Raw genomic sequence first — 15379 nt, 5'->3', positions numbered from 1 at the left:
TGTCTTTCTTTCACCTTCATGTCTGACTCGGGGACAAGTCTTTCAAAATGGTTTCCACCAATTCTGTTCTCACAGATCTGGGTTGTCGAATTTCTTCACCGCAAACTGTCAGTAGCTACAAAACCAACACAGCAGGAATCCTGACTCCCCTCACCCTCACCACCTCCGTCCGTCGCCACCGCCCGCAGGGTAATTGCTTGCCCTTACTTGTCATGGCGACTTTGTGCCAGGAGTCTCGCGATGGTTGCTGGGATTGGGATTTTCCCCTCCCATGTGCTCGGACTGGCGCTAAAAGTTTTGAGCTCCTCAAAAGTCCAGGGCCACCATCCTTGGCGCAGGTAGCTGCTGGTCTCCGGGGTCACCTGACGTCCCGTCTCGAGCGTGCATCCCAGGACAGTGACACGCTCTCCTGAGCTTCGGGTAAGCTCTTAACTGAGCCTGATGAATACTCTATGAGTCATGGGCTCTCGGGTCTGTGTATTTTCAGCTCAGAAGAAAGGAGGATGGAGGTGGAGCGAAAGATTTAGTGATTTGGGGGGGGGGGGAAATGGAAGTTCTTCTAGCGGCATCAACAGAGGAATGCAATGTTGGGAGGCCTGAGTGTAGATGATAGGGATGTTAGGACCAACCGAACTAAAAAGCTGAACACCTGCGCCGGGTAGTGGGGCTTTGGGGAAAACTTGAGCCTGCCTAAGGGGTTCTTCCCCACCACCGCCACCACCCCATTTCAGTACCCGGTGTGGGGGAGCCCTTAATAAGACACACAAAGCATCAAGGTCCGAGGCTTTGGGATCTTGGAACTTTGGGGATTTATGGCTCGAGATTTTAGTGCGTATGGCATCCCAGTGGAACCCTGGACTCCATTCCGAAGTGGTTATCCGGAGTGCTCCGGGAAGTCCAAGGTGCTAACTTCCGGACCTTTGTCCTTTCTTGAGTGAACTTTCCAACTGGCCTTCAGCGCCTCAGGATGGAGAAAGTCCATTTAAAGGCTGTCAGTTGTGGAAATGGGACATGCTAAACAAGAGGTTTGCCCGCGAAGCCTCGGAGGAGTAACCCGGCCGGAGAGGCCCGGGAGCCCTGTTATTGTTTGGCTCTGCATTTACATTTCTGCCACTCGCAGGAGCATTTCCGGTTTCTTTTCTTCGGAACAGCCCACTATTCACCCGATGTGAGGGAAGTAGAAAGAGAAAAGGTCTTTTAAACTGGTTCCTATTGCTTGCTGCAAGGGGCTGTTAACCCCCTCTACCTTTTTTTTGTCCTTCATGGACTACTTAGCCACCGCTTTTGGGAAGGAAAAAGCATTTGTTATGATGCAAACCTCAGTCCCTCCCCCTCTTGTGAATGGTGTGCTCCTTCCTGGTTGTCTGCTAACCAGGCGGACGCTACCATTGCCTGGGGCGGTTTTCTTTTCTTTAAATATCAGAAGGCAAACCTTGGGTATCTTCGAGAATGGGTACATCTGAGATTTAAACGATAAAAAAGCATAACGATGGGGTTGTTTGTTTGTGGCAGAGAAACAATTTCTTCTGTATCCGGCTTTGGGCTGAGCCATCCCCATTTTCGGACGCAGAATGAACGTCGTGAAAGCGGAAGGGGCGGGGCTTGGAGAGGGGCGGGGACGGAGCTCCCAAGTGCAGCCCTCCGGTCCCGGCTAGTTCTCGCCTGCGGGAGGCGGCTTGACCCCGCGCGGAGTCCGTCGAATGCTCTCCTGGGGCATCTTCACCATTTAGGGCGCGGTCGCCTACCTCGCACCTGCTGCGAATCAGACTCTGTGGGCGGTACTTACGCGCTTTTTTTCTAAATCGAGGGTAGCATTTACACTCACCTCCTATCAAAATACAAGTCTCATGCTTCTTTCCAGTTTATCTTTAACCCTCCACCTTCATTTTGATTTCTGTCCTCATGGAATAGTTTTGCCTGTTGGAGAACTGCTTTATAAATGGAATCATACAGGTCGTGCTCGTTTGTGTCAGACTTCTTTCCTTCAGCAAAATCTTTGTAATGCACCCATTTTATTGCATGTGTCAGTGGTGTATCAGTATCTTGCTCCTTTTCATTTAATGTGTTGCACTGGATGAATAAACCATCCATTGTTTATCCATTCTCCTCGTGGTGGCCTTTTGAGTTGTTTCCTGTTTGGGATTAGTTTTAATAAAGCTGCTCTTGACATTCTTGTACAGTTCTTTTTGTGGTCATATGTTTTTATGTTTCTTGGATATATACTTAGGAGTAGAATTACTAAGTCATAGAGTAGGGAATACATCTATGCGTTTTTAAATTTTATTTAAAAATTCTGAAGTTCCCACTGTGGCACACAGGGTTAAGGACCTGGTGTCTCTGCAGCAGCTCAAGTGGCTGTTGTGGTGCAAGTTCCATCCACGCCTGGCTCAGTGGGTTAAGGATCTTACCCGGGAACTTCCATGTGCCACAGGTGCGACCATACAAAAAATTTTTTTAAATAAAAGATTCTCATTATTCAAAGTAGTTGTACCATTTTACACTTCCACCAGCAAGATGTATCCTGCCTCGGTGTTTGGTTTGTCAGTGGTTCTAATGTGGCATATCACTGTGGTTTTAATTTGCAGTTCTCTGTTAACTGTGTTCAGCAATTTGTGCTTAATGGCCATTTCTGTGTCATATGTCAGGAGGCTGTTCAAGGAGTTCCCTTTGTGGCTCAGGGTAATGAACCTGACTAGTATCCATGAGGCTGCGGATTCAATCCCGGCCTCACTCAATGTGTTAAGGATCCAGCCCTGCTGTGGTATAGGCCGGAAGCTGCAGCTCTGATTGGACCCCTAACCTGGGAACTTCCATGTGCCGAAGGTGCTGCCCTAAAAAGACCAAAAAAAAAAAAGAGAGAGAGAGAGGCTATTCAAGTCTTCCCCATTTTAAACATTGGTTTATTTGCTTTTTGTATTATTGAGTTGATGGAATTATTTGTGTATTCTGGATGGAATATTTTTTGTTGTCGGATACATGTGTTTTCTCCTAGCCTGTTGCTTGCCTATAAGAGCCCTAAGAGTAGCAGAAGATTCTTTTCTCTTGTTAGTTTGTTTTGGCCTGTTTAGGAAATCTTAACCCCAAGATCATGAAGATATTCTCTTATATTTTCTTCTAGAACCTTTGTGGTTTTAGGTTTTACATTTAGATCTATGAGCCATAAGAAATTAACAAATTAGGGAGTTCCTGTCGTGGCTCAGTGGTTCACGAATCCGACTAGAAACCACGAGGTTTCGCGTCCTATCCCTGCCCTTGCTCAGTGGGTTAAGGATCTGGCGTTGCTGTGTGAGCTGTGGTGTGGATCACAGACACGGCTCGGATCCCAGTTGTTGTGGCTGTGGGGTAGGCCGGCGGCTATAGCTCTGATTAGACCCCTAGCCTGGGATCCTCCATGTGCCTTGGGTGCAGCCCTAGAAAATACAAAAAAAAAAAAAAAAAAAGAGCATTCCCCAAGTCAGGTTAGCATTAACACCATACCTAATAGTGACAGACTGAATGCTTTTTCTCTAAGGTCAGGAACTAGAAAAGGATTTGACTCTCACCACTTCAGCATTATAAACTGCAGGTCTTAACCAGGCAAGAAAAAGAAAGAATTCCCTTGCAGCGTAGCAGGTTAAGGAGCCATTGTTACTGCAGCAGCTCTGGTCACTTCTGTGGCATGAGTTCAATCCCTGGCCCAGGAACTTCCATGTGCCTCGGGTGGGGCCAAAAAGAAAAAGACGTAGGAGTTCCTGTTGTGGCACAGTGGAAACCAATCCGATTAGTAACCACGAGGTTGTGGGTTTGATCCCTGGCCTTGCTCAGTGGGTTAAGAATACTATGCACTGAGCTGTGGTGTAGGTAACATACTCTGCTCGAATCTGGTATTTCTGTGGCCGTAGGCCAGCGGCTACAGCTCTGATTCGACCCCTAGCCTGAGAACCTCTGTATGCTGTGGGTGCAGCCCTAAAAAGCAAAAAAACGAAAGTAAATGTTAACAGTTGCAAAAGAAAACATTGCTTTATTCAGATGCTATAATTGTGTACACAAAGTGATTATAGCAAGGTTACAAGTTTGAAAAGCAATATGCGGAAATTTTATTTTTGTAGCAACCTTGAATCTGAAGTCAAAAAATGAATTTTAAAAACAATTCCAGGAGTTCCCTGGTGGCCTGATGGGTTAAGGACCTGGCATTGTCACTGCTGTGACTGGGGTTGGATCCCTGCAGGGAACTTTTGCAAGCCACGGGCACAGCCAAAAAAAAAAAATGCTATTTACAATAGCATTGAAAAACATGGTGGAGTTCCCGTCGTGACTCAGTGGTTAACGAATCCGACCAGGAACCATGAGGTTGCGGGTTCAATCCCTGGCCTGGCTCAGTGGGTTAAGAATCCGGCATTGCCGTGAGCTGTGGTGTAGGTCGCAGATGTGGCTCAGATCCCACATTGCTGTGGCTCTGGCATAGGCCGGCGGCTACAGCTCTGATTAGACCCCTAGCCTGGGAACCTCCATATGCCACGGTAGCAGTCCTAGAAAAGGCAAAAAGACAAAAAAATAAAAATAAAAAGTATTTAATTCAGTGTTTTAAAACAACCCTACCAGGCTTGGAGGTCCCACTGTGGCATAGTAGTTTAAGAAGCCAGTGTTGCCACAGCTGTGCCATAGGTCATAGCTGTGGCTCAGATTCGATCCCTGGCCCTAGATCTTCCAATGTCGTGTGTGTGTGTGGCCAAAAAAAAATTAAAAAAAGATATATATATATATATATATATATATATATATATATATATATATATCTCCTCACAGGCTTGTTTGTGGAAGTTGCCAAGCTGATTCCAAAATGAAACAATAAATAGTGCAGAGTTGGAGGTCTTAAAACACCTGTCTTCAAGATTACTATAAAATTAAGTGGCGTTTCTATTGTGGCTCAGCAGTAAAGAACCCAGCTAGTATCCATGAGGACTCGGCTTCAATCTCTGGCCCTGCCTGATGGCTTAAGGATCTGGTGTTGCCATGAGCTGCCCTGTAGGTTGCAGACATGGCTCAGATCTGGCGTTTCTCTGTCTGTGGCATAGGCGGGCTGTGACTGGACCCCTAGCCTGGGAACTTCCTTCCATATGCAGCAAGTGTGGCTGTGAAAAAAGAAAAACAAACAAAAAACAGTCTGATGGCATTTCAACTGATATACATTTGGCCTCACAAAGCTTTGTGTGGTTGTGGAGAGTGGCTAGGGGTATAGATGAGACAATAACGCAGAATGTTGATTATTCTTGAAGCTTAGATGTGGGTAAATGGGGGGACATTATTCTGTTTACTTTTTTATGAGGTTAAAATTTTCCATAATGTTTGTTTATCTTTCTTTTTTAGATGTTTTTATTTTGGAAAAATGCAGACAGATACAAGAGTAACAACATATTTCCCCACCAAAATTTTTTCTTTTTTGTCTTTTTGTCTTTTTGCCATTTCTTGGACCGCTTCCACGGCACATGGAGGTTCCCAGGCTAGGGGTCTAATCAGAGCTGTAGCCGCCAGCCTACACCAGAGCCACAGCAACACGGGATCCAAGCCGCATCTGCAACCCATACCACAGCTCACAGCAACATCGGATCCCCAACCCACTGAGCAAGGCCAGGGATCGAACCCGAAACCTCATGGTTCCCAGGCGGATTCGTTAACCACTGAGCCATGATGGGAACTCCACCACCAAATAATTTTAACACTTAATATTTTGTCCATATTTTAATGTATGGATTTTTTTTTTTTTTTTTTTTTTTTTGCCACACCCACAGCATGCAGAAGTTCCCAAGCCAGGAATTGAACTCTCGCCACAGCAGTGACAACGCCAGATCCTTAACCAGTAGGCCACCAGGGAACTTCTGGATGCCGTCTTTTTAAATTTTTCTTTGTTAATAAAGTTAAAACTCCCTTTGACTATACTCCTAGTATCATAAGCACACATCCCTCCTCTCCCTGAGAACGTCACTATCATGGATTTTGTGAATTTTTATTCTTCTTGCCTATCTTTATAATTTCACGTGCATATGTGTATAAGCAATAGTCATTGTATATTTTTTGATTTCACAATTAAATTAAAATGACTGTGTTTTGCTTTTTTTCTTGCAAATTATCTTTTCACCCCATGTGTTTCTGAGCTGTATCTGGTTCCACATACAGATAATTCACTTCCCTAAACCACTGCAGTAAATTTCTCCTGTGAGTGAACACACCGTGTTTCCTTTATCTCCTCCCTACTGATATAAGGTTGTTTCTTGTCACCTGCCATCAGGAACAACGATGACATGAACATTTTGGGGCAAGGCTCCTGCTCCTGCCGCCTGCAACCATTTTTCCAGGGAGTCCATCTAAAAGTGGTTTTGCTAAGTAGTAAGATGTATGTGTTTTCAGTTTTACCAGAGGCTGCCTTGTTTCTTCCCAGAATCAATTGTTTTTTCCCCTATCACATGGCTTTCAGCCAGATGTTTTTTTCCATCAGACTTCTGGGTGAAGCCAGGGGAGCCGTTATTTAGAGCTTGGGTGTGGGAGTTCCCTGGTGGCCCAGCAGTTAAAGGACCTGGCCGTTGTCACTGCTGTGACGCAGCTTCGATCCCCGGCCCGGGAACTTCTGCATGCCACAGGTGAGGGCAAAAATAAAAATGAAACGTAGGGCTTGGCTGTGGCCTCGGATAGCCCAGGTTCATATTCCTGCCTCTGCCCCTTGGGAGCTTTCTGGGCCTGAGTAATTCCTTTAACCTCAGTTCCCTCCTCTGATGATACAGCACCTGCCTCACTGGCTTTTTGAGAGGATTAATGAGATAAGCCAGCGAAAGCTGTGGGTCCAGATAGGGTCTGTTTTCGCAGCAGCCTTGTTGTTCTGATAATGGGCAGGCCTGCCCTGCCTTTGAGTCCCAGCCGAGTTTATTGCCTTCCCACCTGGCTGCCGCCCCGATCAGCTTAGCCGGAGAGTCTGGTTCCTCTTCTGACAGTTTAAGATCATGACCCCCTGATGTTCAGACCCATGGAAAGCACCTACTCTGAAGAGGTTTCCTAGAGAAAAGAACATTGAAAATTTAGTTGCTACCAGCCACTGAGGGAGAGACACCTCCTATGTCCATGGGGCTGTCTCCCCCTCAGTGGGCCTGAGACCCTGACCCACCATCCCCCGACAGCCCACATACCCACGGGTTTATTGAACACGGGGTTGCGGGAAAGAAGTGAGCTAGCACAGATGTGGGCAGAACCACAAAAACCCCACCCCCCTGCAATCACAGAGCTCTCGCTCTCAATAATAGAGAACCAGGAGTTCCCACTGTGGTTCAGCAGTAACGAACCCGAATGGGCTCCATGAGGACGCAGGTTCGATCCCTGGCCTCACTCAGTGGGTTAAGGATCCGGTGTCGCCATGAGCTGAGCTGTGGTGTAGGTTGCAGACATGGCTCGGATCCCGAGTTACTGTGGCTGTATCGTAGGCTGGCGGCTCTAGCTCTCATTCAGCCCCTAGCCTGGGAACTTCCATATGCCACAGGTATGGCCCTAAAAACGTATATATATATCTGGCCCTTTTCTCAACGCTACATTTCCCTTAATAACTGGAGTACTATCTTAGAGCTGAGGACACTTAAGGGACAGAGACGTTAAGCAACCGCCCAAAGTTACACAGCTATTCCATGGTGAGCTTGGGATGCAGGCCTAGCGCATCTGCCTCTAGAGCCCGTGCTCTGCCATCTTTGCCCTGGGAGCTTTGATGAGTGAAATCATGCAGTGAATTTAAGTGATGATACAACATCAAACCCAGGGCTTCCGACTTCTAAGCCCCATCTCTGTTTACACAAGCCTCCCTTCCATAAAAACCTCAAAGTTATTTTTATCCTCAATTTAGAGAGGGGGACCCTGGTCCTTCCCCCCAAGGCAAATATTTAGAGTCCCACTGCTGTCCCCTCTTGCCTTCCTTCGTGCACGTTCATGGCCTGTCCCCTGTCATCATTGGGAGCTATATAAGTGGCCCTTTGCCGGCCTCTGACTTTCATCAGCTAAAATCTGCACCTCTAGACGTAACTGATGACAAAAGTTACGTTATGCAAAGTCATCTTAATCCTTAATCCTAGGCATTCAAATGGTCAGTTTTTTGTAAAAGCTCCTTCACTAACCTGTGCATTGCAGGCTGCTCCCTTAACCTCTCTGAGACTGTCAAGAATCAGGTGTGCTTAGCGAGACAGACAACCCATGTAGAAAGGGTTTGCACACTCTAAATAAAGCAGAAAGCAGGCCCTAGGTCAACATAAAGGAGCGAGTGAATATTAGAGGAGATTAGAAAACAGCTGCTTGTTGGAGTTCCTGTCGTGGCACAGCGGAAACAAATCCAATTAAGAACCATGAGGTTGCAGGTTCGATCCCTGGCCTCGCTCCGTGGGTTAAGGATCGGGCATTGCTCTGAGCTGTGGTGTACGTCGCAGATGTGGCTCGGATCTGGTGTGGCTGTGGCTGTGGTGTAGGCCGACAGCTGTACCTCCGATTGGACCCCTAGCCTGGGAACCTCCATATGCCGTGGGTGCAGCCATTTTAAAAAAAAAAAAAAAAAAAAAAGCTGCTTGCTGCGGGTGGGGCGGTGGGGAGGTGTTTTCAGTGCCATTACATTAACACAGAAGGAGAAGAGTAATGGCAGGGATTTTTGCAGCGAGCATAATTCTGAGCAAAGCTGATGACAGATTTGGCTTCGAGAAAGATGGCATGATGAAACCATTTGAAAGCTGAGCTGGGAGATGAGATGATAGAGGCATAGCCTAGTGCGGGGCCCTGGCCCAGACCACACAGCTACCCCTCGGTCCTCCCTCGTACCCTTGACCAATGATAACCAGCTCACAGCCTGGGCACAACAATTCATTCAGTCACCACGGTGACTGAGCCCCGAGCAGGTGCAGGGCAGTATGCTAATAGCTGGCGAAGGAGATGCTTCCCTGCCCTGAGGAAGTTTATATCCCAGCAGCACACACAGAGCGAGCGAGAAAGGTCAGCAGGTAGTGTAAGCACGAGGAGCACTAACAACAGGGTGACCTGAATTCGAATAAGGTGACAGAGTTTGGCTGGCTGTCCTTGATCGATCGAGCGGTCTGGGTCCCTGCTGAGGTGTGACCCTCAGGATGGGGTCCCAGTGAGAAGGAGCTTGCCCTTCAGTGATGGCAGGACCACTGTTCCCAGGAGTGAAATGAACCAGCGAAGGTCCGCCGTGCAGGGAAGGGCAGCCACTGCCGCTCGAGCATCGGGAAGGGAGAGGGTGCTAGAAGATGAGATCAGAGAGGTGGGCAGGGGCTGGGTGGTGAGGAATTTGTATGCCAAGGTGGGGGGGGCCGGCCCCAAGGGAGCAGGGGGGAACGTGGGGGGGCCAGGGAGGCATCTCCCCCTGCCCCGCCCTGACCGCGGTGGAGGGACAGGGCTGAGTTACTTCATCCTGATTCCCACAGAGGAGGGCAGACATGGGTACACGTGGCGGAAGGCTTGTGGATTCACTGGTGGAAGGGTGGACAATCCCTCTCTGGTTATCTTTTCCCCGCGGTGATGTGCGTGGTGAGGGGTGGGGCAGGTGCAGCCTGGCATGTGAAGGGCAGGGCGCTGCCCCAGCAGCAGAGCCTCACCACGGGTGAGTGTGGACGGAGGGGGTCCCTCTTCCCTCGGGGCTTGGGTGTGTCTCAGGCTGGATCCTGGCCTTTCTCCCCACAGCGGCCACACTCCCCTCCAGGGAGCTGCAATGGAGGAGTCGCAGTCCGAGCTGGGCGTGGAGCCCCCTCTGAGTCAGGAGACATTTTCAGACTTGTGGAAACTGTGAGTGGAGTCTCAAGGGAGGGCTGCCCGTCTTCTAATAACCTTGCTTCCCCCCCCACCAGCCCCCAGCCCCCAACCCCAGTAGAGGCCTCTGGGAAGCACAGACCTATACTGACTCTCTGCCCTTGTCTTCCAGGCTTCCTGAAAACAACCTGCTGGTAAGGACTGGGGCGCGGCAAGGGCAGGGGCCTGGGGGGCTGGGGGGCTGGCCTCCTGACTCCTGTTGTTCCCATCCATCCGCAGTCCTCTGAGCTCTCCCTGGCAGCAGTGAACGATCTGCTGCTGTCCCCAGTCACGAACTGGCTGGATGAAAATCCAGATGACGCCTCCAGAGTGCCAGCGCCTCCTGCAGCAACAGCGCCCGCACCAGCTGCCCCCGCACCAGCCACCTCCTGGCCCCTGTCGTCCTTTGTCCCTTCTCAGAAGACCTACCCTGGCAGCTATGATTTCCGTCTAGGGTTCCTGCATTCTGGAACAGCCAAGTCTGTAACCTGCACGGTCAGTGGCCTTGAGGGACTGGCTTCGTAGGGACAGTGCCTGGCCCCTATCCCCCCGGGTTTTTCTGTTTAGAACTTCGTGGTTCCACTGCAGCCTTTGGCTTTGTGTCAGGCTTTCTATGTTTAACCTATTTGGTCTATGACCTTGGACCCTGGTCCCAAAGTTGAATACTCCCACTTGACCTTGGCCTCTCATCCTTCCCATCACACTCTTCAGCATTTGTCATGAGGCCATGGAACTTTTTTTCTTTTCTCTCCACTCATTCATTCCTTGGCTTTTGTAAGGAAGCTTCTGGGAGGGAGCCCCCGACCCTGCCATCTCTGGCTACCCTCCCCACCGAGCACTTGGCTGCTAATCAGTATTTAGGCAGCGTCTGTTCATTTGACTGCTGGCTCCCTGTCCTCTGACCTTCTGTTCGCTCTCCATCCTCCCTTTCCTGCAGTACTCCCCTGCCCTCAATAAGCTGTTTTGCCAGCTGGCCAAGACCTGCCCGGTGCAGCTGTGGGTCAGCTCGCCACCCCCGCCTGGCACCCGTGTCCGCGCCATGGCCATCTACAAGAAGTCAGAGTACATGACCGAGGTGGTGAGGCGCTGTCCCCACCATGAGCGCAGCTCTGACTATAGCGATGGTGAGTGGGCGGGGGCTGTGGGTGGGACAGGGCTGGTGCCCGGAGCTGCCAAACCCCTCATTCCCACCCCCACCCCCCGATTGCTCTCAGGTCTGGCCCCTCCCCAGCATCTCATCCGGGTGGAAGGGAATTTACGGGCCGAGTACTTGGATGACAGAAACACTTTTCGACACAGCGTGGTGGTGCCCTACGAGCCGCCCGAGGTCTGGTTTGGCCCCTGGGGTCTCCGGGAGGAGGGGGCCAGAGGGGTTTGTCCGTGGCCTTCCTGGTGGGAGATGGGGGCGGCTTTCTGTTCTCACTTGACCTGCCGCAGCCTCGTGAGGCGGGTAGAACAGATGGGTTACCCCCATTCCACAGCTGAGGCGCCCAGAGGCCAGTGGCCTGCCGGGGCTAGTAGGGTCACCTTGGGCCTGTGTCGTCCCCCAGGTCGGCTCTGACTGTACCACCATCCACTACAACTTCATGTGCAACAGCTCCTGCATGGGGGGCATGAACCGGCGGCCCATCCTCACCATCATCACACTGGAAGACGCCAGGTAGGGGCCGCACGCCGCCCTCCACGCTGGCGGGCCCCTCCTCAGCCTCTGCCTGTCTCCATGGCCCTGCCGCTCATCCCCTTCTCCCGGGCTTCCAGCCATCCTTCCCTCTGGCTGCAGCCACTTTGCGTCCCTCTGCTGCTCCCTCCCAGTGCCCTTTTCCCCGGCTTTGGCACCCCTCTTACCTGTGGCTTCTTGATCAGCTGGAGCTGAGGCTCCTCGTAGGATGCGGGGGATGGGGAGGGGGTGGGGCCCCGCTCACAGAGCAGGGAGGCCGGGCTGGCTTTCCTCACTGCCTCCTACTTCCCCCCGGGGTAGTGGCAACTTGCTGGGACGGAACAGCTTTGAGGTGCGTGTTTGTGCCTGTCCTGGGAGAGACCGCCGCACAGAGGAAGAAAATTTCCTCAAGAAGGGCCAGTCTTGCCCCGAGCCGCCCCCTGGCAGCACTAAGCGAGGTAAGCAGGCAGGACCAGGAGGGGTAGAGGGGACAGGGAGGGGGCGGTTCTGCCCAAAATGCACTCTTTTCTCACCTTTCCTCACCTCTTTCCCAGCACTGCCCACCAGCACCAGCTCCTCGCCAGTGCAAAAGAAGAAGCCACTGGATGGCGAGTATTTCACCCTCCAGGTATCGAGTCTGGGAGAGAGAGGGGCCGTTTCCTGCTCTTACTCAGTGGGGTTGGATAAGGGGAGAAAAGCTACAAAGGTAGCAGGTGTGAGGTTATGCCCAGTTTCTCTAGCCATCCTTTCGTCTGTTCATCGGCTTGACTCTTGTAGTGCATATTATCTATCGGGTTTGAGAGATTGAAGTTTCACTTGGGTCACTCCATATGTTAATTTCTTCTTGACTGCTTTGCCTGCATTTGGGGCATTTGCCAACAGGGGGCAGTAGTGCCTTGAAACAGTGGCTTTATTTATTTATTTATCTTTTTAGGGCTGCACCCTCTGCATATGGAGGTTCCCAGGCTAGGGGTCAAATCGGAGCTGTAGTTGCCGGCCTCTGCCACAGCCACAGCAATGCAGGATCGGAGTCTCTTCTGCAACCTACACCAGAGTTCACGGCAACACAGGATCCTTAACCCACTGAGCAAGGTCAGGGATCGAACCCGTGTGCTCATGGATGCTAGTCCGGTTCATTACTGCTGAGCCACGGCTAGAACTCCCTAACATAACATTTTAAAGAACCCTCTTCCAAAAAGAAAGTTGTTAAAGAGAGCATAAAAATAGTTCTTGTGAGAATTTCCTTGTGCAGCGAGTTAAGAACTGGACTAGTATCCATGAGGAGTCCAGTTCGATCCCTGGCCTCCCTCAGTGGTAAGGATCCCAAAGGTGTGGCGTGGCTGTGGCTGTGGCTGTGGTGTAGACCAGCGGCTACAGCTCAGATTGGACCCCTAGCCTGGGAGCTTCCATATGCCATGAATGTGGCCCTAAAAAGAAAAAAAAGTAGTTCTTATGACTTTGCCTAATGCTCCTCCACCCCTTCCCTGCCACAGATCCGTGGGCGTGAACGCTTCGAGATGTTCCGAGAGCTGAATGACGCCTTGGAGCTGAAGGATGCCCAGACTGCGAGGGAGTCGGGGGAAAACAGGGCCCACTCCAGGTGAGTGACCCGCGTCCCCTCCCTTGCATTCCTGCGTTGGAAAGCCGCGGGGGTCCACTCTAACCCTGCAGGTGGTAAAGGGCAGCTGAGCCCCTGCTGTTGGGTCCAACATTCCTCCACTTTCTTGCCTCCAGGGGTCCACACGCCTCTTGAGCCCAGGGGCATGGGATGTTTTCTTTCCCACTTCTAGCAACCCTTAGACCCTCAGAGCTGGGGTCTTAGATGGGGGCCTGATAGCCATGGGAGGGTCAGACTCAGCACTGGGGGGTCAGATCCTCAGCCCTACAAAGTACTAAGGAGTCCTGTGTGGCCTTGTTATTCGCCTTCTCAGGCTCAGTTTCCTCATTGTCACATGGGATAAGGGGGCAATTTCAAGGTTAATACCTCTAGGTGCTCAGTTAGTAGGTCTGCAGTTGGCAGTGACTTTTTTTTTTTTTTGTCTTTTTAGGGCCACAACCACGGCACATGGAAGTTCCGAGGCTAGGGGTGGAATCAGAGTTGCAGCCACTGGCCTATGCCTCAACCACAGCAATGCAGGATCCGAGCTGCATCTGCAACCTCCACCACAGTTCACGGCAATGCCAGATCCTTAACCCACTTAGCGAGCCCAGGGATGAAACCCGTGTCCTCATGGCTACTAGCTGAGCCACAGCGGGAACTCTAAGCATTTTAACTTAAATTCTCCTCCCTCCCGCCTCAGGCCTTGCAAAGCCCAGCTCCAGGAAGAGGGGCTCAGAGCCTCCCATTGGGATAACATCATCCCCTCCTCTCCCCCTCTCTCCTCACAGCCACCTGAAGTCTAAGAAGGGGCAGTCTCCCTCCCGCCATAAAAAACCGATGTTCAAGAGAGAAGGACCTGACTCAGACTGATGCCTCCTGCATCCCATCCCCTTTTGAAGTCCCTGGCATTTTGGGGACTCAGGTGCTTAGACCTCTGCTTGGTGCAGGTGTGCCTTAGAAATGCCCTGGAATTCCTCTATATGCTTGGCCTGGGGCTCTGCTAAAGAAATTGGCCTGCACTGGTGGGTTGCGGGGGTGGGGGGTGGGGGGTGGATAAGGGGTACTGGGGGCCTTCCGGCTTAGCTTTTTAAGGGTTTTTGTATTTTTTTTATTAAATTTTTTTCATTTTTTTAAAGTTTAAAGTATAGTTGCTGTTTCCGTGTGTTTTTAAAGGGTTTTATTGGTAAAATGTTCAGAGAGGTAGGAAAATGTTCCTGCGTATCAGGAACAGGTTACCACCAGCCATACACTGGGTCGGAAGCCCAGTTCTCCACCGTAATAGGCAGAAGAGTGCCTTTCCCTGATAACCTCCCTCCCCATGCTGGTTGGGAGAATTTATGAAATAATGTATTGTTTTCTTTTTATATGTTTCTTATTTTCCAATAAAATAGTGTGGTAGCACTTGTGTGTCGGAGGGGTTGGTGCCAGAGCAGGATGCCTGGGACCCGCAGTGCAGGGGAGAGGAGTTGGGTGGGGGGAGGAGGGAGGCAGCCACCTGAGTCATCGGGGAGTATGTGTGGGGGGCCCAATGCCCGGGTTCCAGGAGGAGAACAAAGGCCGGAGACTGGGTCAGTCTGCAAGCTGAATGACAACAAGAAAAGGGGTGACTCCATTCATAACTTGGGAACCGACTGTCCCCCGCCCTCCCCTCCCGCCAGGGCTGGCACGAGGTCTTCTGCTCCCTGCTTCTAGGATTGGGCTGCTGCCCCCTCTCAGCCTCTCACCAAGGATTATGGGATTTAAATGTCTGATTTAGCAAGCCTGAGCCTCTGGGGTGGCCATCTGCTCCACGGAGAAGGACCAGGATACCTGGGTTCCCAAGGGTGCGGGGGGTGAGGGGGGCTGCTATTGGATGAGGAGCGAGGGCAGGGGGAGGCCTGCCAGCCGGGGTCCCCAGGAAATGGGGGCGGCTAAGGTGAGGGCAGGGATGGGGGGCTGGAGCCTTCCCGGCATCCCCTCATCTGGGCCTCATGCCAGCCAGTGGAATGAATTGAGGCTTTAAACTCTGCCAGGAAAACCTTTCAAAGGGCTTCTTGGGGTAGGGAGGAGGGTTGAGCCTGTGGTGCCCAGCATACCCCCCCCACCCCATTCTGTTCCTCAGTGCTGCCAGCTCCCAGGGAGGGGGGCTGGGGGCGAGCTCTCCCCATCACCCACTCTGCCTGAGCCAGTGCTTGGAGGGGTGGCCCGATGGTAAGGACATGGTTCGTCCTTGCCTCCTCCCTGAGGACCGAGAGAGGGGAGTAGGGTCTAAAGGGGCTTCTGGGGCCACTGTCCCCTCAACCTGCCCACCAGGCGTCAAGTGCCTGTGGGAGTCCCTTGGCTTGCTC

General features: G+C 51.3%; 1 protein-coding gene across 1 annotated transcript; it reads left to right on the top strand.

Annotated features, from left to right (window-relative positions):
• The first annotated feature begins 308 nt into the window (after positions 1 to 308).
• TP53 (tumor protein p53) lies at positions 309 to 14453 on the top strand. The gene is given in 11 exon segments (NM_213824.3): positions 309 to 420; positions 9691 to 9792; positions 9929 to 9950; positions 10036 to 10290; positions 10733 to 10919; positions 11010 to 11122; positions 11346 to 11455; positions 11774 to 11910; positions 12007 to 12080; positions 12946 to 13052; positions 13841 to 14453. Coding segments are annotated over 10 exon segments (1161 nt in total). The 5' UTR covers positions 309 to 420; positions 9691 to 9718; the 3' UTR covers positions 13923 to 14453.
• Positions 14454 to 15379: the final 926 nt, after the last annotated feature.

This window comes from Sus scrofa, chromosome 12, assembly GCF_054392235.1.
Source record: "Sus scrofa isolate SSC_HxYL_T2T_F1_AM1 chromosome 12, Sscrofa_HxYL_maternal_Yorkshire_Landrace_v2.0, whole genome shotgun sequence".
Taxonomy (NCBI): domain Eukaryota; kingdom Metazoa; phylum Chordata; class Mammalia; order Artiodactyla; family Suidae; genus Sus; species Sus scrofa.
This window is presented reverse-complemented; position numbering and strand designations above follow the sequence as displayed.